Source organism: Kogia breviceps, chromosome 1, assembly GCF_026419965.1.
Source record: "Kogia breviceps isolate mKogBre1 chromosome 1, mKogBre1 haplotype 1, whole genome shotgun sequence".
NCBI lineage: Eukaryota > Metazoa > Chordata > Mammalia > Artiodactyla > Physeteridae > Kogia > Kogia breviceps.
Genome location: NC_081310.1, coordinates 84797475 through 84824177, shown reverse-complemented (window position 1 = coordinate 84824177; position 26703 = coordinate 84797475). Strand labels below are relative to the sequence as shown.

General features: G+C 47.0%; 1 protein-coding gene across 1 annotated transcript in view; it reads right to left on the bottom strand.

Annotated features, from left to right (window-relative positions):
• INTS3 (integrator complex subunit 3) overlaps positions 1 to 26703 on the bottom strand; it is a 38786-nt gene that overhangs the window by 9575 nt on the left and 2508 nt on the right. Inside the window, exons 2-16 of the mRNA XM_059072186.2 lie at positions 20111 to 20194; positions 18836 to 18919; positions 12573 to 12686; positions 12295 to 12379; positions 10876 to 10942; positions 8409 to 8553; positions 7194 to 7323; positions 5817 to 5914; positions 4239 to 4430; positions 3188 to 3275; positions 2604 to 2683; positions 2053 to 2144; positions 1602 to 1708; positions 728 to 847; positions 230 to 359 (exon numbers count right to left, since the gene is read on the bottom strand). Of these exons, the coding sequence (XP_058928169.1) occupies positions 230 to 359; positions 728 to 847; positions 1602 to 1708; positions 2053 to 2144; positions 2604 to 2683; positions 3188 to 3275; positions 4239 to 4430; positions 5817 to 5914; positions 7194 to 7323; positions 8409 to 8553; positions 10876 to 10942; positions 12295 to 12379; positions 12573 to 12686; positions 18836 to 18919; positions 20111 to 20194 (1616 nt within the window). The remainder of the gene's footprint in view (positions 1 to 229; positions 360 to 727; positions 848 to 1601; positions 1709 to 2052; positions 2145 to 2603; positions 2684 to 3187; positions 3276 to 4238; positions 4431 to 5816; positions 5915 to 7193; positions 7324 to 8408; positions 8554 to 10875; positions 10943 to 12294; positions 12380 to 12572; positions 12687 to 18835; positions 18920 to 20110; positions 20195 to 26703) is intronic.

Below are 26703 nucleotides of genomic sequence, written 5' to 3'. Positions count from 1 at the left end.
TTCTCAGAACCTTGGAGTGAGAGCCCGGGATGCTGGGGAACATGGCTGCGCCCTCCCAGCCCACACCTTCCAACCAAAACTGCAGAAGGCATCTCCCATGCAGCTTCAACCACCTCTCCACACACCCCTACCACGTCCCCTCCAAACCCACCACTAAGCCACCCCACTAAGCTCCAGGTAGAAGCCCAGGGCTGGACCTCCAGAGGTTGACAGCAGGGCCGGCACCCACCTCCCCTTCTGAAGCTGGAGCACTTTGTCCCTCAGGGACTCATCCAGCTGGTCAAGGTAAGGGGTGATATCAACTGGCTCTTCCACCACTGTCTCCTTGATTGGGTGGAAGCGAAACTCTCTCTTCTTTCCTGAAGAGAGTGATTTAGGAAAGAAGTCACTTGGCCCAGACACGAGAAGCAGAGACAGCCCCCTGAACAGTCTTGCCCTCCTGACACGCGCCTTGTGTGCACCGTTCACTCAGAGCTGTGAGTGCTTGAAGCACTTCCCTGAGCGTGTGCGTGTTCTAGCCTCAGGAAGCAAGAGAGGGCAGGGACCACTTCTCCTTTTTACCCTCCTGCTTCAGTGCCAAGTGCAGGATTCTGTACCTTGGAGTCTCATCCAGGAAGCCTGTTAACAAAACTAACTCAGAGAGGCAAAGATGACAGAGAGGCTGCTCCTGCCAACTAGTCCTCTCGGGATTGACACAAGCCTGAACTACCTTTGCTGCCAGTCTCACCTTTGCTGTTGAGATCCTCCTCATCGTCACTAAAGGCTGCCTCTGCGTTGTCATAGCAACTCTCATCCTTGTCTGACATGTGGTTGTCCATCTCCATGGAAACTGGCTCCTCAATTTTGACTTGGGAGTAAAGAAAGACAAGGCATTTGATGGCCTCCTCTGTCCCATGCTCCTGGGAAAGGGAGACTAAAGGACAAGTGGGAGGATAAGGAGTTCATGACCTAAATGGAATATGAATTCCGGAAGAACAGGTGTCTTGTCCTCAACGCTTCAGGGCTTTTGGTGGGGATTTTGCTAGGAATGAGAGCAGCACAGAACCTGCCTCCTCTAGGCTCAGCTGAGGATCAGCGAGTAGATAAGACCAGGCACAGTCCCAAGTGCTCTTTAATTTAAAACTAAGTTGGGAAGCTCTGCTTGGCTTAAGCCCTTACCCCAAAACAAAAAAGGAAGGGGACGTGTGTGGGTGTGTCTGGAACTGGAAGCAAGATTTGAGACCCAATATGACAGCCTCTCATCAGAGGCCAGACCTGGGGCTGGGAAGAGAGAAGAGATGGGCAAAGCTTAAGTGAGATAAACGCACATTCCATGAAGGCCTTCCACCTACTGAGGAGAGGTTAGTAAGAGAAAAAAATAGGAGTTAAGAGAGCAAGAGAGCTCAGTGAAAAGCAGATAAGATTAGATGGTGAGGGAGAACCAAGGAAGATGACACAAAAATGAATAAAAGAAAAAACTAGGGAAAGAAAAATTGAATGGGACAGTGTCACAAGGTAGAGCACTGCACAGGGATGACATCCTAAACAAGGGCTCTAGTCTGAGCACCCTGGATGTCTCCATCCCTCTTTTGAAACAGGTGATGGAATGGATGGGTCTGTACCTTCCACAGGTGGGCTGGGAGAACTGCAGAACTCAGGAAACTTCTCCCTCAGCATGGCCCGCAGCTCCTTATCCAATTTAGGGTTGTCAAATAGGGGAGCCAAATGCCTAATGGGGAACATGAATGCAGGTCAATATCAGAGCTCCTCACTTCTAACGCAACATGGAGTTAAGCAAATAGGTTTAAGCCCAACTGGTACAATTGGGCCATACTCAGATCCTTGGGAAGGGTCACCAGGGCACAGGGAAGGCATTTGAAGCCCTCTGCAAGAGAGAAATTCCTCTAAGAGTCAAGAGGACATATGCCTAGCAGTCTGCGGTGGAGCCAGTACTTTTTATACCTCTTGAGGGCAAGGTTCGGCAGTGGTACAGCAATAACTGGATGTGCCCGACCTAGTGAAAAATGAGAAAACAACCCATTTCCCTGCCCCACAGACACATAAAGTCCTTACGCCAGGACCCGTTTCTCCACAATGTGATTGAGGGAGGAAAAGACACCCTGCCGCACATGGCCCTCCAATGGTGGATAGAAGTTGGGAATGATCTGGAAGGGAAGAAGAGGAGGAGCGAATGAGCACAGGACTTTCCATCCAGAGTGTTCTGCTGAACTAGATCTAAAAAGCTGCTTTGGTTTTAATCAGGAGACACTGGGAAGTATGGCTGCAGAAAGGACTGGAATGTTCCTGATTGTCCTGTGCTGCTAAAATGGGAAATTCTTACTCAACCTGGCTCCTCCTCAGGGAGACCAGATTTTACCTTAAGTCATCATCCTTGAAGCTGAGAAACCCAGTGGAGGCATGGAAAGATTCAACTGGAGACAGTGGGAATGAGGAAAAGAAGCATTCACTAACTTGGGAGATAGGACCCACGGCCATGACCCACTTCTGCTCCCACAGTCAAGGGGCACTGGGAAGACCTATGCACTGACCTACAAGGTTAGAAGGGACACACACTTAACTCTGCTCAGGCAGCATGGGGAGAAAAAAAGGGCTATGGCACTTACACGGCACATGAAGTCCAGGAGTGTGGCAGTGATGGCTGGGTGGGGCTTCATAGAGTGATGCATGACCAGGATGGCTGGCTCTGGAGAATGTGGAATTAAAGGGTCCCCCCACATCAGACAGTCTATTTCCAGCTCCACAAAATGAGGTATCAATATGTATGAATGGCTCCAGAGAAAGCTATGTCTATCCCTGCCCCCCTCGTCGTGCTGAGCAGACCCAAAAGCAGACAACCCCCAAAACAGCTCATAGCCCTCATCTCCCTTCTTGTCCCCAGCATTCAGCTTGGAGGAGGGAGGTAGTAGGAGAAGAGAAGGAGATAGCACAGCCTTTTCCTCTGCCTGGGCCCTCCCCACTCTCGAGCCCAAGCCTAAGGCTATGGGGAGAAGGGGGTGGAATGATTGCTTAGTCTCATCAAAGCAATTTTCCTTTTAGGTCAAGGGAGCAGTGATGAGGAACAACGGAACTGCTCCCAGATAAGCTGCCTCCACACCATGCTGCCCTGAGATTTATGGCCGCTATCACTGAGACAAGGCAGCAGGGCTTGGGGGAAGGGGAGTGCTGCTGCCTGGTCTCGGTCACATACCTATGTTCATAATGCTATCCTTGTCTGGGCTAAAGAACAGCCAGTCGTAAAACAAAGCCAGCTTGGCATTAGAGGCAGCGACATTTGACTGGAAAAAAAAGAGGAAAAAAGAGGGCTAGTTTCATCAACCAGCTCCCTTTCCTTCAGAAGCCCAAGGCAGATTCCAGGGCCCACGTGACTGCTCCATCCATGAAATTCAGTTTCTAGTGAGACAGAGTAGAACCCCTACAGGGTTGAAGGCACCCAAATCTGTAAATGAGTGTGAGTACCCTGTGGTCTCACCAACCAACGGCCTGGGTCCTCACGCATTCAGTAGAACACATCCTTGATCCCACAGGGAGAACAGCTGGGCCTGGGGGGGCAGTCCCCTGATCACCCCGGAGCTGAGACACTCAGACTAGCCCCTCGGCTGCCTGTGCTGAGCTCCCCAGGCACATTCCCGAAGGAAAGACCCTTAGGCATAGCTTGTTGTTATATCTGAATCAGCACATTCCAAGGACCCAGTCAGACGGGGGAGGGGGAACTCTGTCAGAAGAGGTCAGAGGGCAGCTAGATGCCAGAGAACAAGTTTCCCACCCCGGGCACAGGGAGGAAACGCTGGGAAGGAAATGGCTCCACTGCGGATTCACTATGTTTGGAGAAGGGAAGTATCCAGAGCAGATGCCAAAAGGCATGGAAGTGAGGGTCTAAGGAACACAAGATCTGAATCTGAGTCAGGAACAATTCAGAGGAATAATCACATGTGGTTTCTGGAAGCTGATAGGAAAGACAGGGATGCCTCAGAAACCCAGGCTTGGAGATTGGCAGTAAAGGTGTAGATGAACCTGTTCAACCCTAAACCCACATGGGAAATAAAAAGTGTAAGTAAACTTCTAGAGACACTAAGGGAGGTGGGGCAAAGGCTGAGACACTCAGGAGGAAGACAGCGAAAGAAGGGTCCTTAGTGGTCGGGTGGCCCAGAGGGTCAGGAAGAAGCATGGAAGTGTGAGACACAAGGGAAAGAGGGGCCCTTCACCACCCAACAGCTTCCACCCCATGCCCAGCCCCTCACCGTGCATGTTGTCAGGAGCCAGCCAATGATGGCCCATCGGGGCAAGATATCTGAACTCAGCACTTCATTAGAAGGGTGGACAACCCCACAGATGTAGCGAATGAGGTCACAGCGCAGAGACTGACTGTCTGGGGTTGACAGGTACTGGCGCTGGAACCAATCCTGGTATCGCTTTTGTTGACCAAACCGCACCTGGGGGAAGGGGACGTTAGAAAGAAAAACTGGGAAGGGAGGGTGGGGTCTCTGGACAGAGGGAAATGAGCACCATTCAACTCTAGGCTTGACCTAGACCTCAATTTCTTCCCACAACTTATTCATTGTCTCTCAAGTCTCTCTGCCTTTGGGAAGACATCCTGATTTAAATGTTCCTTGATTTAAAAAACAAAAATCTCTCCTCAGCACTGACTGAAAGCTTCCTGAGGCTGAATGACCTAACAGGATCATTATCCAAAGCATACAGACTCTCCAAACCTTCTTGCATCAAGTCCTTCCCCTAAACAGACTCTAAGTGGATACAAATAGCAACCTTAAGGGGAAAGATCTAGATTTCCTCTTCTATTCCCAATTCAACCAAAATAGAGAGCAGAAAGGTTAAAAAAAAAAAAAAAAAGCAAAAAAACACTAAACCAACACCGTCCGATAGAACTTTCTGCAGTACAACTTTCTAGATGGTGGCTATTGAGCACTTAAAATGTAGCTACTCCAACTGAGGTATTGAATTTTAAATTATATTTAATTTTAACTAATTTAAATTGCAACATGTGACTAGTGGCTACCACATGCGACAGCCCAGATCTAGACAGTTCTCATGTATGACTTGGGAAACCGTAAGTTGGCTAGAGAAGTGGTTCCCTAACACCAGACTGGCTGCAGAGGGATTGCTGCCTGGAAAGTCTGTTACAAATACAGATTCCACAAGTAGATTCTCTGGGAGAGTAAGACCCAGGAAGATTTTTTTTTTTTCCGGTACACGGGCCTCTCACTGTCATGGCCTCTCCAGTTGCGGAGCACAGGCTCCGGACGCGCAGGCTCAGCAGCCAGGGCTCACAGGCCGAGCCGCTCCGCGGCATGTGGGATCTTCCCAGATCGGGGCACGAACCCGTATCCCCTGCATCAGCAGGCGGACTCTCAACCGCTGCGCCACCAGGGAAGCCCAGGAAGATGTATTTTTAACATGCTCCTCAAGCAAAGCTGCCATAATTCAGCCATGTTTGGAAACGAAAAGGGCGCAGCTGTCTTCCTGAGAGGTCATGGTTCACCCAGAGGAACCGTGAGTTTAATTTCCCAGAATGAGCACTCTCACTCTACCCTTTTATAGCACATTTCACACTTGTAAATTACATTATTTGTATACAAGTATTGGTTTAATGACTGCTTTAGATAGATTGAAAGCTTCACAAGAACTGGAATTGTATGCCTTACTCAACACTATATCCCCAGTTCTTAGATCCATGCCCAATCACACACTTGACCACCCCTCCACCCGGCAGTAACCAATAGTAAGACATCTACAGGCTGAAGGAAGAAGCCTAGGCCAGCACCTGTAGCTTCTCTTCCTGCTGCAGTAGGTTAGCTTACCCGGGATGTCATGAAGAGGAGCTTAGTCTCCATGTCTGGGGTTAAACGACATGCTAGGAATTTTCGAGATGTTCTTGACTGAAGAAGCTGTAGGATACCTGAACCAAGTGTGCAAGGGAAGAGAAAAGAGAAGACTGAGGACCAGAAGGAATAGAAGGCAGGTGGGCAACGTGAGCCAGGTACTGATGGCCAGTGGTCTTGCTCATTGGGAAATTCTAAGACATGACCAAGAGGTCGAGCACAGGTATAAGTTGGGGCTCTAACCAGCACCTGAATGATCTGCTCCAACCAACCACCATCCCCAGGACCAAGATATATTCATTCTTTTCTTCTCCTGGACATCCAGAGCCCCCTACTCACTTTACTCCAGTTGGCAACATGTAGGAAAGTTAGGGAAAAATATGGGGAGCCCTAGCCTCTCTTCCTGCTCCTGACGGTCCCATCACTGGGCCCTGCAATCTATGTGGGGTGTGGCATAAGCACGAACTCTGGAGTCAGACAGACCTGGATCCAAATCCTGCCTCTGACACTTACTAGCTGTGTGGCCTTGGGCAAATTACTTAATCTCCTTGAACCTCATTTTCTTTACCTGTAAACATGGAAAGTAAAATATCCATCTTACAGGAGTGTCCTGAGGATTAAATGAGTTAACATACATGAGCCTAGCACACAGTAGGCACTCAAAACAACTCAATACATGTTCAATATAAGAGCAGTACAACAGAAGGTAAAACCAGGGCTTTCATCTCCTTTCCTCACTACTGCACTAATGTTATGTGTGCACGTGTACGTGCACACACGTGTGTGTTGGACGCGGGGTGGGGAGCAAAGCTGCACAGTCACTGTTTAGACCATGAGGACCCTGGGAAGGGAAGGGAAATGTAAAGGGCCTTGTTGGCAGAGGCACACAGAGACTCTTTTCCTCCCCCAAAGAGGATTTTGGCCAAGCTGGATCCTTGGAATTCAGAGGCATGACTGCTCCTGGGGAGGAGCCTTCGCTTACAGGACAAATTCCAGCCCCTCTGCTGACTCAGTCTCACAAGCTGACCTCTGACACCCCTGACAGACTCAGTGAAACTGGTCATCAGCTCCCCTCTTGAGCCAAAGAGCTGTCGGGACAGGAGGAGGAGGAGGAGGATCACAGTTCTCTGTCTCACTTTCTCTTAAATGACAGCTGGAGCCTGCCAAATAGGGGCTGTCTGGGCGGGAAGCACCTGAACTGTTCTGTGTGCCCTGCCGTTCCTACACCCAGCTGTGCTTGGCAGAGACTGCCCAGTCCCAAGCTTCCTCAATCTGACTGCCAACGCCCTCCTATCCACCAACCTCTGCCCCCTTGACGTCACCTCTCAAGGACAGGCTGCCCTAACCCTTGCTTACCTGTGAACTGAGGACTCAAGGCCTGAGGGTTATGGATAATATCTTTCCAAAGCAGTTCAAATTCTGGTATCCTGGCAACATTCTGAAGTAGTCTTACGAGGTCTCGGCCAATCATCAAACATTCCATGAACTAGATGGGGTGGATGGCAGGAAACAGGAAAGGGAATAGAAACATGGATTGTTTACCTGTTGCAGAGAGGAAGGAACAACATGTTCCAGGGAGGGGAGGAAAGAGGGTTGAAGGGGTTATACGATTTTTTCTGGAACCAAGGGTTGGCTCCAAGCTGTTCAGGGGAATACAGCTGAAGTGGGGGACTGATATCAAGGATGAGAGGTTACTGGAAACTGCGGAAGCCCTGCTGGTTTTCACATTAATCCGTTGCCCTGTCCTCGGAGAATTGTTTCATTCCAGGTCAAGGGATACTAAGACTCAGAAAGCCTAGGGCTGGCAAGTTGAGCCCCAGACATCTTACCCCAGAACTTGCTTGGTCCAACAGAATTCTATTCTATGGTTCTGTGATTTCTATCTGTGCTGTCCAAAAGGATACCCATTAGTCACAGGTGGCTAATGAGCACTTGAAATGTGGCTAACCAAGGAACTGAATTTAAAATTTTTATCTAATTTCAATTAATTTTTTTTTTTTAGGCCATGCTCTGTGGCATGCGGGATCTTAGTTCCCTGACCAGAGACTGAACTACGCCCCCTGCATTGGGAGAACAGAGTCTTAACCACTGGACCGCCATGGAAGGCCCTAATTTCAATGCATTTTAATTTATATTGCCACATGTGGCTAGCGGCCACTGCATTAAACAGCTTAACTCTAGCATCTGTCTCTCTTGGGAGATCTGACAGTGGACAATTCACAATCCCACGTGATCATGGCAGTTACCCAGGTGGGTAGATGGGGGAGACAACCTAACAGTGGGAACACAAGACAGCTTCTGTCTGTGGTGTGCTGTGCAACAGTGTTCATGAAGCTGACCAGGAAAATCCCTTGGATGCCAGCGTAACCGGCAGCATTCTAGGAACCAGGGCTACTCCACGCTAATTTCTCCACCCTTCTATCCTCATCTGTCTTAGAGTGATGAAAAAACAACCGACCTTGAACCACCTCCATCTCTCCAACACAACACCTCTGGCCCCAGGTCACCACACAGAACAGAAAGAGGCGTCCCATCCTGGGTTTCACTTCCCCACACTGTTTTTGTCCTCACCCGCTCCCGAAGCAGTGAGATGCAGAAGTCCACCTCCTTCTGCCGCAGGGCCTGCAGCTGGGCGGTCCCATGGTGGTCCACGATGAGGCGGAGGTATGTGTAAACAGCCATGGCAATGAGGATGCTGCTCTTCAATACCCACTCCCTGCAGGGAGGGAAGATACTGGCACCTGTACTCCGTCTAGACCCTCCCAATTCACCCCCACACTTGGCTCCAGTGCCTCACAGATGTTTGATGATTAGCACTCTGGGAGTAAGTATTTGGTTCCTTAACTGCCCGATCCTGCTGTCGTTATCTATCTTGGACTATTAACTGGCTAAGGTAGGGACAACTTCCTCCCACTCTACCAAGTGCCCAATAAAAGTAAGTGCTAAATAAAAGCAATCTCTCTTTACCACATAAGAACTTAGCTTCCAATAAAATAATTTTGTTTGTTGACTCCGTCACTCAAACATTAACTGAGTGCCTATCGTGTGCCAAGCACTGTCGAGGTACAAGGGACAGAGATAAGCCAGAGCTTCTGCCTGGCTCAGACTATGAAAAAAAAGGTTTGGAAGTGTCCCTCAGTCAGTGGTTCGTGAAGTGTGGCCCAAGGACCTCTGGGGATTATCAAGACCCTTTCAGGACCCTGGAGATTTCAGAACACACTTGTCAGCTTGTCGTGAGCAGCCCACCACGTCACAGACTTTCCCCTGCCTTTGCTCTCTGGCCACTGATCCCACTCCCAGTCAGTGAGTCGCCTGCCTTAAACCATAACCTGAAAAGGAGAACGAGATTTTGGATAGCAAACCTATTTTCCCGGGAGTTTTAGACGTTCCCTGAGGAAACGGGGGAATGAAAGAATTGTGCGTTCCCTGCTGCTTGGTGTTAAGACACAGTGGGGAGATTCCAAAGACTCCAATGCTGGCTCAAAGCACCAAAACTGGGGAGCTGTCTCCCCCAAGCAAGTAGTTTGTAAGGGCTTTGGCACCCCTGCTGAAAGGCAGGGAACCAGAGGAAGAAGACAGGGAGTTTAATTAATCCAACCAGGCAACATCCTGATTCCGGAAAAGTGCTCAAGCCACCTAATTAAGAGACTCTGGGCTTTTCCTTTCACAGAATGAAAGCAGCAGCCAAGGACACAGGGATGGGTCTCCCTCCCGCACCTGCTATCTTTTAATTTCATAGCCCTGGAAACACTTGGGAAGGAGTGAGAGGGCAGGTGTGGAAGAGGACAGTTTTAAACTTCTAGGGACTCACTTGCATCAAAGGATGTGAGTTTTTTGGAGGGCAGGAGAAAAGGTAGGGCAGTTATCTGACACCTGTACACTAAGACCGCACTCTAATTGCCCAAATGAGCAGAATTCTGCTTTAAGGTGTGGGAACAGGAGGTATCTGGCACCAGGGACAAAATGAGAAAAATCACTTTTTAGGAAGATTTGCTAGTAGAGGTGATGAATGTATCTGAATCCTGGGATGCGGTAATGAACAGAAAGAGAGATGAAAGTGAAACCCTCTGACCCAGGGCGTTAGGAAGGCACAGCGACCTAAGAGAAGCAGAGACCTGGTAAGAAACCACTAGGATCTCATGTGCTGTGTGCTGGTACCAAAGACGAAGTGCCGCCAGCCGCACCTGCAGCTGCGCATCCAAGCCCAGGGCACTAGGTGGCACTGCTCGGCAGACCTGGCACAGCTTTCAAGCTCCGGCAGAGCAGAGAACACAGCCACCTCTTTCACAAGTGTGAATAAGGGAGGAGGTCCATTCTTCTAAACCATCGGAAATATGGAGGCTATCAGCCCTCTCAATCACGTGACTACTCTGGTGTCCTCTCCCAGAAATAGACTCTGAAATTAAGCAACAGGAAGACTGAGGCCACAGGACTCAGAGGTAGGCCTCACCCCCAAACAAGTTCATATATGGAACAGCCCTCATATTTTCTGGTCCTTTACTTTGATGGGGAAGGGAAAGAATCAGCTGGAAAGCCCAACATGCCCCCTCATGCCCTCTGTACCACTGGTCTCAGTGACCTCACTCCCACCACCGCCTGTGCCACTTCAACAAAAGGGGGGCATGGGTAGGATGGATAGTCTTGGAAGGGAGAAAAGGGGTACCTGCCAGGCCTGGGTGGCTGGCTGGCCCTACTCTGCTGAGCTCATTCTCCCCCACCTCCCCCCAAAGATAAACATTCCATGGAGGTCTGGATCAAAAATAAACGCTTATCAGATGAAACGAGTTTTTCCTGGGCTCCGAGAGATTTTAGCAAAGACTTTCTTTCCCACTCCTTCATCCCTGGGACATACCATGGCATTAATTCCTTCACTTGCCACCAATACACTGGTCTCTCCCGCCCCCACCTCATCCCCTCTAACCTAAAGTGTTCTTGGGCCACTAACAGTCCTCACACAACCTCTGCATCCCCATTTCCCACACTCACACCCACTGAGGCCATATCTGGCTCTTGCCCCACCCTTCACGATAGACTCTACCTCTGCTCCATCAGGATATCCAGAACACTCTCTGCCAACCAGATATTTTTTGCCGTAACATCCCCACCTGATCAAAGGGGGAGAAAACAGAGAATCAGAATGGCTCTGATTAGTGACTCAGCTAATCCAGTACACTTCTTCACCATCCTACTGGTCCATCCCTAACTGTTATCCCATCACTGATGTTCTGAGTGCTGGAAAAACTGCCTTCTGTTCTGTCACTCTTTAAAGTTTCCCCCTTTGACTCCAGAGAGAAGGGAAGGGAAGGTTTGGGATTTTCCCAGAAACCAGAACTGCTACTTTTCCATAGACAGGGGGTTGGAATGGGAATACTCTGACCCCTGAAAGGGAATGTCTGGGAAGGAGATATGAAAAGCCCATGCTTGGAAAGAAAGGATGGTATTTCAGACAGGGCCTGAGAAGTGCAGGTGGCTAGCAAGAGCTGCAGTCCAGCCACTGGATGTCCGAAATCCTGTGTCAGGCTCATGACAGGCCAAGGGTTTCTTGCTTCCAGGTATCACAGTCTTGAGTGCTTGCTATGAAACATCCCGGGGCTGAATTAAACATTCAGTAATGCCAGACCAAAGTCTTAGGATGAGAAGTGGGGACTCCCTATTTGGGAGAAGCCAAACAGGGAAGAGAGTACCAGGAGAGTGGATAAAAACAGCCAGCACAACAATGCTATGCCTTGCCCCAGGTCCTAATTTAAAAATTCCATGTTCACAGAGTCACACATCACATAGATTAAGGTTTATACACATAGCAACAGGAGCATCGGTGTTGTACAAAATCCTGAAGAGGAAGCAAAGAACCAAGGGGCAATGGTGAGATAGAGAGGCAGGGTCATTTTTAAACAAACACATGTAATTTTGGGAATAGAAGTAGCAGGAGCAGGCCTCTTGGATATTCAGTGGCTCAGACAGATGTCACTGATGCCAAGAAGATAACAAAACCTAAATGTCAGGGTCTGTTCTGTGACACAGTTCGTCCCTCAAACTGGCCCCAAATGTTCAGAACATTGAGGTGGAGCCAGAGAAGATGCCTGGGTTTCTGAAAGTACAGTGTGATGAGAACCAATTATTTTGCCCTTACTTCTCTCCCCATTCCTTCCAGATTCTTCCTGATCCAATATGCCATGAAACCCCAGAGTGAGGACTGGTTACAATAGGCCAACTATTTTATACCAGGCCTCGAGTTCGGCAGGAAGGAAAAGGAGGCAAGACTTATTGCTTCAAAAGGCCCCCAGTAATTTTTCAATTTCTTTCTGCAACATACGTGGCCAGAAGATGCCTGGGTCAAAAGGAAAGAGTCTAAGCAATCCAGGAATAAGTCCCTCAGGTACTTAATCATTCTCCATTGCCTGGATTTACGCTCTGGGTTGCTCTCCTTTCTTCTTTACGTTCTTGCCATCCAACTCACCGGCAATCTGCTTCATGAATGTCATGCAAACACCATCGGCTCCCAGAACCCCACTCTTCACTAGTTCCCGTACCAACCACACCAACTAAAGGAGAGATGAAAAGACAGATGAAGAGAAAGGCCTGTGAGTTTGAGAAAGGGGCTAATCCAATCACATTAGAATTTAGGTGTACAAAGGTAGTGGTAGGTTACCCCCGATTCCTCCTTCCCTTCCCCTTAGGAGAGGATCCATTCTGTTACGTCTCTGAGCTGGATCTCTCTTTTCTTTCTGGCCTTACCTGAGTACGGCAGGTATCCTGCAACTTCAAGTACTTCTCCATAAGTATCTGGTTGATTTTATTCAGGACAATATTCATGCCGTCACGACTCACCAGAGCCAAGTCCCGGTAACACTGTGAGAAGTGAGGTTTGTGAGCAGCCAGCAAGCTGAGGATAGGCTCCTGATCCCACTCATAGTGGGCCCCCTGCCCCCTGGCCTCTCCAACTTAAATACCACCAATGCGATATGAGTGGCAACGAAAGACTTTCCACTCTGGAAGGCAGCTATGTTCACCACTATACCACCAACGCAAAGACTTTCCACTCTGGATGCCATCCTTCCACCCCAAGCCTACCCCTTGCTCCGTCACATAGGGTGGGGAAAAGAGACTGACCTACTCTAATAGGCAGAAAAGCCTGCTAAGAAAGGCTCCCTGTCCCCTACCTCCCTTCTTAGGAAGCGTCACACTGTTTGATGCCACCAGCTAAGCAAAACCAGGTGGAGGCCATCTGCTTTTCATCTGCCAGTAAAAGGTCACTGCAGAATGGGTTTGGTTGACTAGCTTGGGAAGGATCTCAAAGAGATTTTTAGACTTGTATTGACACAGCCAGATGAAGCAAAAGGCTAGGAGTATTAAGGAAAGAGGCTCCAGGGACCAGGACCCCGGAAAGAAAGGGCAGAACCAAACAGAACTTCCTTAACTAAAACACCTTTCTTCTTTTCTCTGGGCTGCCCTTTGCTTCTGCCAAGTATTGAAAAAGGAGGAGTCCTTAAGCACACCCAACTCTGGGGGAGGTGAGGGAAGGCATGCCAATTTCCTCTGAGAGCTCTTGTTTCTCTTCCCGCTAGAACTTTTCTCACCCTGTCTCTCTAAAGAGACCAGACTCCTGGAGGACCATCTTGTGGGACCTCATTAGCAATCTCCTTAGCCTGCTGAGTTCTATGCTGTCCGGGTCTCAGCACAAAGGGTAAAATTTAGATAGGCAGTATCCCACAACCTCAGAAGGCCAGTAGCAAAGACAGCATCAACAATAATAGCAATTATAATAGGGAACATGCATTGGCATTGTGCACAAACTTTATATTCTCTTTATTGCATTTGAATCACATAATCACCCTATTTATTAACATCTCTGTTTTTACAGATGAGGAAACAGACACAGAGAGGTTAAAGTGATTTGCGCCAGGTCACATTAGAGATAAAAGGAAGATTCAGGTCCCAGCACTACACTCCATGCTCTTAACCACCCCATACCACCGTTAGAAATAACTAAAAGGAAATGAGGCTGCTGAGGATGGAGGTAAGTGTTTAGAGTGGCTTTGTGACTGCTACATTTCTAAACTCGTTCATCCTAAGCATTCAAAAGAGAAGTAGTGATATTCCTCAAGACCCCTGCTCCCTGGCCTTGGTGTGTCTAGGGACTCCTAAGAGATTAGCTATTGCTACTTCCACTTCCTCTACTGTCCTTTTTTTTGTGTGTGTGTGATATGCGGGCCTCTCACTGCTGTGGCCTCTCCCATTGCGGAGCACAGGCTCCGGACACGCAGGCTCAGCGGCCATGGCTCACGGGCCCAGCCGCTCTGCGGCATATGGGATCTTCCCGGACCGGGGCACGAACCCGTGTCCCCTGCATCGGCAGGCGGACCCTCAACCACTGCGCCACCAGGGAAGCCCTCTACTGTCCTTAAGTCAAAACAATCTATCTGATAAAAATATGAACACTTAGAGATTCCCCCGTGTGCCATAAACTTTTCATATCCAAAGGAGAATTTGATTATCCTCTGAATGCATCTGCAGAGGGAGGGCTGGGAGATCAAAAGTACAAGCAAGGGAACAAGAAAGAGATAAGAGAACCCAGTGACCTACTGCCAACGTGCTGGTCAGTAAATGTGGTTCAGCCCTGGAGCCTCCCCTGGAGGAGTGAGTCACAGAATGGGCAGAGGATTGAGGAAAGCAGAGGCAGAAGGGAAACCTATGTCAGGCCAAAGATAGAGACACTACTAACTAGTAGTGGAGGAGCAGAGAGGAGAACAGAGAGGAGCCCTGTCTGTTCAAAACAAAAGCAGAAATCCCAGAAATGCAGAAGAGACCCAGGACAGGGAAGGAGGACAGCCACTCAGGAGACACAGGGTCAGATGAAGCAAGCAGATTCTGTCTGCCTAATTCCATGCTCCATCTGGGACCTTATCAACCACAACTGCTGGTAACACATGGCAGCTGGGTACCAGGAGTATCATATTCCTGATGCTGCAGTTGTCTCTCCAAACTCTGTGCCAATTTGCTGCCTGGCTTGGAAGATAAGTGGATGGGGGAAAAAACTCAGTGGGAAACAGAGGGTCTCAAAAGAAAGGAGAGGTGACAGAATGGTGCTGAGATAGCATATCTGTCCTGTGTTGGGAGTAGTGATATTCCAGCCTAGGCCCTCATAGCCCCCAGCTTTCTTTCTGGAGCTGCCTGCTGAGAGAAGCACCTGAACCAAGAACTGCCAGGGCCTGGACTTGACCTTTAATGAAGAGGGAACTTGGCACTGATGTTAAATCCTTCCCTATCACCTGGATCTACTGACTGCGAGAGGCTGCACAGAAGCTAAGGCCTCCAACTTAGCCTCCCACCACACTGCAGTCCCCGAGCCAGGCCTGCTCCCAGCTATTCAGTTCAGACATCAAATAGGAAATAAACTCAAATAATATAAACACAAGAGCTGCCAACGCAAGTTAAGAAGGTAGAACTGGAACAAAATCCACGCCATGCGTGTTCCACTCTCCACCAATACCTGACTGCTCCCTCCTTAACTAAGTTCTCGTGTTAGCTCCACCTACTAAGAAGTCCCAGAGAGCTGGTCCTAACTCTTTGAACCTGCCTGCCAGCACTGACAGAGGCTGCTCAGCTCATGCCTTCCCAGAGCAGGTTTCTGATGTGTTCAAGACTCAGTTTCCACTACCACCTTCTCCAGCATCCCCACCTCCCACCTCTCAGCCCATGGAGATGTAGGAACAGCAGAATCTCCAACCCACCCTGAGGCTTCTGTTCCAGTGACAGAATTAACTCCAAATAAACCCTTAGGAAACACTCCCCTTGTTTTAAGCTGAAGCCTAAAACAATGCATTAGGATCAGTCCTCATCAGTAACTCCTACCTAAAACTTCCGCAGTACAGAAAGTATTTTGTAAGATAATCACCCTTTTAGGGAGAAGGATTAAAGCAGTAAGAGGTCACAGATTCTTCCACCATACTCTGACCTGGCTCAAGGCCTCTGAATGAGTCACTCACTACCTGATAGTTCCTCACTTGCCTAAAACTGTATCCTCCTAATTCCCATCTCCACCCCCTTTGTCTGAAAAGGCCTGACCTGGGGGCCTGTCAGCCTAGAAGGCTCCCAAGTAGGGGATGTACTTGGAAACCTCCAGCATGTGCACATAATCCTGGTGCAGTTATCAACCAACTATGAGACCCAAGGTGAGGGCCTGGGCCACCCTCATAGGGCTGTCAGAGCAAAAAGAAGACAAGGTGCTCTAGTCCCTTGTCATGTCTGTATGGCCAAATTCATGACATAATAAGCATTTATAACACATAGCCCTGTGGCCTCTCACTGCCAGGTCAGGCAAAGAGCTAGAAATACCACAGGGCCCTGCCCCCTTCACTGAAGTTTACTGATGTACCCTAGCTGATTCAGATCTCATCCAAAACACAAATAAAACCAGTGGGCAAGATGAATTTGCATTGAGATGACTAAATAAGATTTTAATTGTATGTATAAAAACCCATGTGAGAGAAAACTAAACCTTAACCCCAACCCTTCACCACCATCTTTGCCAACACTTTCTTTAAAACAGAGGGGTTGGGCTGGATCACATTACTGGTTAACAACACCAGAGTGGAGACATTCATTTGTCTTCAAGGATCTCGATGATAAATTCAGTATGAAAATGAAATGCTAAATTTTTTTAAAAGATGTTTTTGATGTGAACCATTTTAAAGTCTTTATTGAATTTGTTATAATATGGCTTCCATGAGGCATGAGGGATCTCCGTTCCCCGACCAGGGATCGAACCTGCACCCCCTGCACTGGAAGGCGAAGTCTTAACCACTGAACCACCAGGGAAGTCCCTGAAATACCAACTTAACTCAACAATGTCCCAGCCCAGAAATGGCCTGGGAAACCAAGGGCATCGGTTCCCAAGGCCATTCACCAACTTGTGAATACTTGCTGCCCTACCACCCACCCTCACCGCAGATCCTGTTCCAGTTGGTGTCAGGATTACAAATACATCAGGTTGCCACACCCATAGGTCCTTCCCCTGAGGTTAATTCAAACAGCTAGACCAGGGGACCATGGGCATCCGTCCTTATCCCTGGGACTGATTTTCCCTTGGTTTCCCTTGAACAAACAACAATGTGTCTGACCTTCAGGTTTCTTACGGGTACACTGGGAGTGGTTTGGGGGAAGAGAACAAAGCCACCGGTTTCCCATGGCTTTTTGAGAGGATTAAATGAAATGTGTCTGGGACTTCCCTGGTGGTCCAGTGATAAAGAATCCACCTTCCAGGAGGGAAGAGGAAGCTGGGACAAAGTGAGAGAGTAGTACTGACATATATACACTACCAAATGTAAAATGGATGGCTAGTGGGAAGCTGCTGCATAGCACAGGGAGATCAGTTTGATGCTTTGTGACAACCTAGAGGGTGGGATAGGGAGGGTGGGAGGGAGGCGCAAGAGGTAGGGGATATGGGGATATATGTATACATATAGCTGATTCACTTTGTTCTGCAGCAGAAACTAACACAACTTGTAAAGCAATTATACTCCAATAAAGATATTAAAAAAAAAAAAAATCCGCCTTCCAATGCAGGGGACGCAGATTCGATCCCTGGTAGGGGAGCTAAGATCCCACATGCCGCAGGGCAACTAAGCCTGCGTGCCACAACTACTGAGCTGGTGCGCCTCAACTAGAGAAGAGAAAACCCACATGCCAAAACTAGAGAGAAGCCCACGCACCACAACGAAGATCCTGTGTGCCTCAATGAAGACCAGACACAGCCAAGAAAAAACAAATAAATAAATGAAATGTGTCTGGATAGAGCCGAACATAATGCTGGACACAGAGCATGTTTGTTTCCTTCCACACTCCTTTTGTTCAAGGAAGGGGCAAGGAGAACAGTGAGTTCCCGCTCTCCAAGCTCTTCTCTGTCAGCGTCATGCAGTTAATGCCAGATACCAGACATACGTTTCTAAACCATCATGCAAGACTCAAGGACAAAGAAAGTGGAAATCTAGAGAGGCAAAAGACAGGATTTTGCTCCTTTCTTATAGAAAGAATGGAATTCAAAGAGATCATCCTGCTCAGTCCCTCACCTCAGAAAGGACTGCTCTTAAAACCATTCTACATAAAGGAGACTCTTCTATTTGTGAAGAACTCCAGATTAATTTTCATACAGTATTGCTCAGGGAGTCTGACTCCAGTGTACTCTTAATCACTACATTATTACTGCCTCACCTAACATTAAGCTGTCTTATTTATTTATTTATTTATTTATTTATCTATCTATCTATCTACCTACCTACCTATCTATTTATCTATTGGCTGCCCTGCGTGGCTTTCAGGAACCTGGGCCACGGCAGTGAAGGCCCGGAATCCCAACTACTAGGCCACCAGGGAACTCCCAAGCTGTCTAATTTAAATCCTACTTGCTGCAATGTTAAACCTGGTTTCTGTTCACCTGCACTGATAAAACCTGCAAATTACAAGTCACGCTCTTCTGGATAAGAACTCTCAACGGACTTGCTTATATTTGTGCTCTTCTCTGGATTAAATCCCAACTCTTTTAGCCTTCACTCATAAATCTACAACTTTTTTTAAGTCTTTATTGAATTTGTTACAATATTGCTTCTGTTTTATGTTTTGGTTTTTGGGCTGCCAGGCATGTGGGATCTCAGCTCCCCGCCCAGGGATCGAACCCACACCCCCTGCATTGCAAGGTGCAGTCTCAATCACTGGACTGCCGGGGAAGCCCCTAAGTCTACAACTTAAAACTCTCTAAATGCTTTTTCACTCTCACAACTGCCTTTTCTTGCCTTTTAGCTTCAGAATCTGGAAAAAGAGAAAGCACTTTAGTCAGAGTGACCAATTTACTGAGCGAAAAGGGAGTTGCAACTATATTTGAAGAACAAGATGATCTAGCCCTGGTCAAAGGGTGTGGTACTGTTCCAGTTAAACCATAAGTTCTACCATATTCTCAGATCATATCTGAGAAGGGAGTGTGGGTCCAGAGAAGGGAGTCTTACCTTCTGGGCTTGGGCAGGTTCGGTGAGGACAAGCGTGAAGAGGCCTAGGCAGATTTCCTCGTGCTGGGGGGGGCCTTTGCATACCTGGGATATGAGGAAAGAAAAAACTAGTTGTCACTCACAGGAGGAAAGTTCTTGAGCACAGCTGCTCCCAGAAAATTTGGGACTCTTGAGTGACCTGCAAAGGAGAATCATCAACTCTTAAATCTGATGATTTCCTTCTCTTAAAAGTGATGGGGCATCTGTTTTAGGAGAGAGGTGGAGGGAAAGGATGGACCCATACTGCTTTCTCTAAGGCTTGATGAAGGATAGAGGCAGAAACTAAAAAGAGTGTTTAAAATGAGAAAAAAACACAAACCCTACTCCACACCTTTACCAGACCTTAACAGCCTTTAGTAGAAAGGGAGCTGCAAAGAGTCATTCATGGATTAACAAGTGCACCTACCAAGTCAAGACCTTGGGGAAATCATTGAACCTCCGATATTTGTAAGGTGAAGACATAATAAGAATAATTACTACTAATAAGTAAGAAATATTTACTGAACATTCACTATGTGCCAGAAACTACTCTAAATCCTTTACATGTATTACTTTGAATCCTTTCAACCTCACAGACTGATTAAGAAATGTAAAAGATCAAATACATGAGCATGATTTACAAAGAAAAAAGCCACCACAGAACTATGAGTTATTTTTTTAAGTTGTTATTCAAAGACACCTAAGCTCCAACAGATGGGATTCCCACATTAAGAAAGAAAGAGGGCTTCCCTGGTGGCACAGTGGTTGAGAGCCCGCCTGCCGATGCAGGGGACATGGGTTTGTGCCCCAGTCCGGGAAGATCTCACATGCCGCGGGGCGGCTGGGCCCGTGAGCCATGGCTGCTGGGCCTGTGCGTCCGGAGCCTGTGCTCCGCAACGGGAGAGGCCACAGCAGTGAGAGGCCTGCATACCACAAAAGAAAAAAAAAAAAAAGAAAGAAAGAGAGGAGAGAGGGGTGGTGGTGGGATGAATTGGGAGACTGGGATTGACATATATACACTAATATGTATAAAATAGATAACTAATAAGAACCTGCTGTATAAAAAGTAAATAAATAAATAAAAGAAAGAGAGGAGTTGGGAAGCCTGGTTCAGGAAACCAAGACCTTAACTTCAACCCCCTAGTTCTTAACCACTGAAGTCTTTCCATCTTTTTTCTTTTTTCTTTCCATCTTTTTGATCATGTCTGAAAGCTTTCAAAGAAGCAGAAATGGGTATGGGGAGAGTATTATACTCACGTAGGCATTGAGGGCGTCATTGGCCTCTCTCTCTGAGACACCAGTAGTCATCGATGTCACAATGCTCATACATCTTTCCAACCTCTGTGAAGGGGTGAGAAAAAATTCAGAGTGCTCCATACCACCACCTGTGATGTATTTCTGGCCCCCAATAAAGCTTTTTAAAAATTTAAATCTCATCACATCTCTAGACCTAACTACCAGTTTACAAGTCAAGTCACCATGAGGATATAATCAGCAAAGTCCAGAATGTATAACTTATGACAGGCTTCCTGATTTCTTTAACATTTAAATTGCAAGGAAAAAAGCAGGGAGGGAGAACCCCATGTATTAAAAGAAGCTTAAGGGAATTCCCTGGCAGTCCAGTGGTTAGGATTCTGTGCTTTCACTGCCGGGGCCTGGGTTCGACCCCTGGTAGGGGAACTAAGATCCCACAAACCACGAGGCGTGGCCGAAAAAAAAAAGAGGCTTAAGATTTCAACCACTTGAATAAAATAAGAATCCATGAGTCCGTGCTGATAGATAGATATGTACATACATGATAAAAAAAGAAGGGAAAGCTCTTCCTTACAGTGGAATGCCAACTAAAAATGCAGAAGGAATGACAGGAATAATAATTGATTCAGGCAAATATCATCAATGAATGCTAAAACCAGAGGCAAAACTTTCACAAGAGAATATTTACATAGGTTCAAAATACTTACTAATTACAAAGAGAAAATAACTGTAGGAAATCCTGAAGGATACCACCTTAACCAAGTGCAGAGTTAATATCCCAAATAACAAGACAAACTGACAGCTGACATACGCGCCTCTGATATGGTGCACTGAAGAGGCTAAACATCACTTCTATGGTATTCTTGCCCAAAATGAATAATCTCAGTCTAATCATGAAGAAATTTCGACAACCCAAATTGAGAGAGATTTATAAAATAACTGGCCTGTCAAAGTGTTTAAGGTGAAGGACAGAGATAGGACTAAGAATTAAAGACATAGTACATCTAAATGCAATGTGTGATCCTGGACTGCTATAACGGACATTATGGGACAACTGGTAAAATATGAATATGTACTATAAGAGTAACGCATCAATGTTAAATGTTCCAACTTAGATAATAAAACAGGGATTATGTAACAGAGGATCCTTGTTCTTAGGAAATACTCCCGGAAGTATTTAAATCGTAAGTGGCATTGTGGCTGCAACTTACTCTCAAAACGTTAAAATAATAATATGTATATAGAGAGATAATGAAAAAGCAAATGCAGCAAATGTTAACAATTGGTGAATCTGGGTGAAGAGTATATGAGAGTTCTACGTCTTACAATTTTTCTCTAAGCTTTAAATTATTTTAAAGTAGTTATTAAAAAATTAAGGGATATGTCAACTGAATGCAACAAATGTGTGATCCTTGTTTGATTACTGATCTGAAAAAACAATTATAAAAAGAATTTATGGGAATTCCCTAGTGGTCCAGTGGTTAGGACTCTGCACTTTCACTGTTGTGGGCTCAAGTTCAATCCCTGGTTGGGGAACTAAGATCCCCACAGGGCAAAAAAAAAACACCCCAAAACACCAATAAAGCACCTGAGAAACTTAAGGAAAAAACCTTAAAAAAAAAATTTATGAGACAGTCAGTTTGAACAATGAGTATATTATTACACTGAGGAACTATTGTTAATATTTTTAGGTATGATACTGTGGCTATGTTAAAAAGAAAGAAGTCCGTCTCTCACAGACATACATATGAAATACCTACAGATGAAATGACACAGCTTGGATTTGCTTCAAAATAACCCAGAGGAGACTAAAGGGAGATAAAACAAGATTGCCATGTACTGATAAGTACTGAAGCAGAGTGATGGCTCCAGGGCAATTATACTACTCTATTTTTTTGTTTGAAATGTCCCTCCAAAAAGATAAAAACAAACTTTAAAAAAAAAAGAGTGTAGGAAAGAAAAGGACTAATGAAGCACAAAAGGCCAAACTAAAACCTTCCTGGGTCTCTAGTCAAACAAACGTGGGGAAAGCTGCATTAAAGTCCATCCAAGGACCATACTTGGTTTTTTTTTTTTTTTTTTTTTTTGCCGTACGGGGGCCTCTCACTGTTGTGGCCTCTCCCTTCGTGGAGCTCCAGACCCGCAGGCTCAGCGGCCATGGCTCACGGGCCCAGCCGCTCCGCGGCATGTGGGATCTTCCCGGACCGGGGCACGAACCCGTGTCCCCTGCATCGGCAGGCGGACTCTCAACCACTGCGCCACCAGGGAAGCCCCAAGGACCATTCTTAATTACAAAGGCTAACTCTAAGACAGCATGTGTTCAACCTTCTAAGGACATCTTAAGTCACGGATCCTGTTTCAAAGCATTTAATACTAAACATTGAGAAGATATTGACAAAATGTATCTCACTTAAGTCAGTGAGCCTCTCCATTATTACCACCTAAACTACTTCCTGAGCCTTAAAATTTTATCTTGAGGATTAACCCCAAAACTCTTTAAGCAAACCACTTCCCAATTCCCAGTGATAATGATGCTAGCAAAACAGGGACAAAGGCAATTTACCTCCTCCAATCCTAAAGGTCATCACAAAACATCTTGTTGAGAACTACCACATTGTCAAGAACTGACAAATAAGGACAACAGGAAAGAGGTCTAGGAATGAAAGACCACCATGTTTCTCCTTTGACCATCATCCTGAGTTTGCCTACGTCCATCCCTACCTAAGAGCAAAGTAGAACTGAGTGTTAAGACAATTAGCTCCCATAGCCACAAAAATTCAACCTAAATTAGGCCCAAAGACACCCAGGTTTGACAATGTCACTACACAGCATCAGGTCTGACTATCCTCGAAATTAGGTCAGATAAGCGTGCTTAGCCTTAATCAACAGCACCTGCGTACTTGTGAAAAGGAGCTGTGAGATCACAGGAAAGCTGAGCTGTAAATCTCTCAACCCACCACTCCCACAAACTCTGAGATCCATCATTACCTAGCCCAGCTCTTATATGATAGGGGGAGGGAGGAAAAAAAACCTCAGGTTGTATTTTCTCTTTTTAAATCTTATCCCTCTCCTCCTAAGATAGTTATCAATGACTGGAGGACCAGTTCCTCCAGCTGCTAAATCCAGGGTGTTCTTGCTGGGAGCTCTGGGAGGCCTTGCTTATCCGGCCTGGGTTAACAAACAGTTTCAGAGTGGAGGAAGACGGTGAGCAAGCAGCAGCACAGCATCCTAAAACCCTAGATATTACTTCCTACTGAAAGGAAGAAATAGCTGTTGAATCAACAGAGATGCAAGGGAAGTCAAAAGAGCAGCTGGCTGAGGAGCCAAATGACAAGCAAGGAAGAGAGGATCCCTCCACCACTGGCAAGCCTTAGGCTAATCTTACGTGAGTTACTTAACTTACCAAGGTTTATTTAATCCTTTACTTACAATACCCTGGTTTTCTTACCTGAAAAATAGAGACAAAGCCTGTATCACAAGGTTGCTCTGAGGATTAAACAAGATAACATACGTGAAAGCACCTAGCAGGTAGCCTCAGTTGAATTAGACTCTATTCCATCTATGAAAAAGCTCAGCGATCACACAACTAAGTTCATGAGGACCGGACCGCCCCCCAATGCCCCCTGCCACTGCTTCTAATGGCATGCCCTCAAAGATCCCTGAAAACTTAGCCCTCCTACTACAGGACATGGGTAAGTCTCTGACCAGGCTGCAAAGCTTCCTCTCCTACTTTTGCCTTCTACGAGAGAAGAGTAATGGGAGGGGGGAGGAGGCCTGACGGATGGACCCTGCACCAAGGTCCTCACACAAAGTTGGATACACAGCCCTACGGGCTGGCCTAGTTTCTAGCTATGATGTAACACAGAGACCTTGGACTAAACCAGGTTTCTCTAGGCCCCTCCTCGATATTCTAAGCTCCACTCAGAGGCCCGAGTCAACTCTATGGGTCACTGCCCGGTCAAGAAATAAAAGTGGCCTCTTGGAACAGGGAGGCCCAGCTAAGGATGTAGAAAGTGGGAGAGTCCAGAATTTGGAGGCATGGATAAAAGCAATGAGGAAAGAAATGTGAGGGTCAGTCCTTCCTAGGCAATAGAAGTATATAAAAGATGCTGCTCTTGCTGAACTACAAAACTACTTTTTCAAACAGAGATGGAAGAACTAATTACAAATCATTCAGAATGACTGAAGAACCACATCCCCTCAAAGAGGGCTGCAGGAAGCCAGATCCCTACAATCAAGCAGCAGTACCCCTCTTCCCCCCAGTCTCCAGAGGCCCTTTGTAAAGATGGAATCACACACACAGCTGCCAACAATTGCTGGCAGAATGACTCTGTTCAGAGTAAGCCCTTCACAACAGCACCTCAGAGAGCTGAGTAAATATTTACCATCTCTAGGAGGTTCTAAAATAATTTTTCTAGTACTAAAACTACCTGACCATGGTTTCCATGACAGCAGCAGTAGATGGAGTGGGGGTGGAAAGTGGGGAGGTCTTCTAGTTTGCAAGTATACACCTGAAGCTGGAGACTGAAGTCTGAGGATTGCTCTAACCTCTCAGTTTCCCCTCCCTCGGCCAGGTGAACATAGTTTGTTAAAAACTGTATATTGGGTTTCCCTGGTGGCTCAGCGGTTAAGAATCTGCCTACCAATGCAGGGGACACGGGTTTGAGCCCTGGTCTAGGAAGATCCCACATGCCGCGGAGCAACTAAGCCCGTGCGCCACAACTACTGAGCCTGCACTCTAGAGCCGGCGAGCCACAACTACTGAAGCCCGCATACCTACAGCCCATGCTCCACAACAAGAGAAGCCACTGCAATGAGAAGCCCGTGCACCGCAACGAAGAGTAGCCCCCGCTCGCCACAACTAGAGAAAGACTGCACGCAGCAACGAAGACCAACGCAGCTAAAAATAAATTAATTAATTTTTTAAAACCCTGTATATTAAATACTGCCCCTTTATGGGAAGTCAGTGGCCTTGAAGGACTAAAATCCAAAGGCTTAAGGAAAAGAAGATATGATCTGACCTACAAAATCTCCAAGGACCCACATTAGTAAAGAACTACTGAACGAACTGGGTTCCAAGTACTCTACAACCAAGAGTCACTTTTATGTGAAATGAGAATTTAAGGGGAAAAAAATTAGAGATGACTCAAAGCCCATTCCCTGGAGAATCTTCACAGACTGGATGAGAATTACTCCTTGGAGAAAACCTGGAAGGGACATAGCTCTAACCAAATGCAACCCTGAGACCTGTCCACAGCTTAAGAGGAAGTTCTAACTTGTTTGAGCCACAGCTTCTGCTTTTAGCCTGATTTCAAAGTGGACAGGGTCCTTCTCCACAGAGGAGTGACCGGGAGCTTTGAAGGCTTGTGAAACTAGGAGCTACATGTTCTAAACCCCTCCAATCTCTGGCACTATTTTCATCTCATTCCTCAAATCTGGATGGGGATGGGCAAGAATTCCCCATTCAAAGAGAAGAACAGGGCCAAAGAAAAGAAAGGATACAACAAATGCTGCCTTGGGTAGAAGAGTCACAGTCCCTGCCTGGGATGCTCTTCACCAGTGCTTCATACTCCAGGCCTCTAAGGGCCTTTCCTCATCACTCCCAGCTGTAATGACTCCAGTCTCTTCACTACCCTTGCTGGGTTTTTGTTTTTACCTTTCTTTTGAGTGTGTTAACTCAGTCTTTAGATGATAAGCTCTGGAAGGCAGGCCTTGGGTCTTCCTCATTCTGTTTTCCTATCAGACTCAGCACAGAGTAAGTATGTATCTGGTCAGGAAGCTACTGCCTCTGTGTTCCTGGGCAATAGGTGGGCCTATGCTGGAAAATAACCAAGCCAGAATAAGCTAAGATCAGTCAACACCAGGTTTTTGAAAACTTCTGTGTGCAGAGATCTGTGAGGAGACCCAGAGGAAGAAACCAGTAAGTCTTGACCTTAGAGACACTCTGGTCTAGTGGGAACCACATACTGGGAAGCACATAACCATGGGGTTAAAAGCAGTGGCAAGGCTTGATGGAAAATTCAAATGCAAAGAAGGAAAGAGGGGAAGCCGACACATTCTGGGAAACATCTACACCACAAAGGATATCAGGAAAAAAAGGAGACCCGGGCTTCCCTGGTGGCGCAGTGGTTGGGGGTCCGCCTGCCGATGCAGGGGACGCGGGTTCGTGACCCGGTCCGGGAAGATCCCACGTTCCGCGGAGTGGCTGGGCCCGTGAGCCGTGGCCGCTGGGCCTGTGTGTCCGGAGCCTGCGCTCCGCAATGTGAGAGGACACAGCAGTGAGAGGCCCGCATACCGAAAAAAAAAAAAAAAGGAGACCCTCCTCCCCCTTCTCTCTGGAAACAGTTGAAAGTTCACTCTCAAGATAGTGCAAAAAAGCAAGAAAATAAATGCTTCCTCTCTTTTGTGGTCCCCTTCTGCCATATCATTTCGCTTACTAGCAAACATATCACTACTCAGAAGAACAGGATGCTGTGGTACAAATTAGAGCAGGACGACCTTTCCAGCAATCAGGGTGGGGGGGCTTCCCTGGTGGCGCAGTGGTTGAGAGTCCGCCTGCCGATGCAGGGGACGCGGCTTCGGTCCCCTGTCCGGGA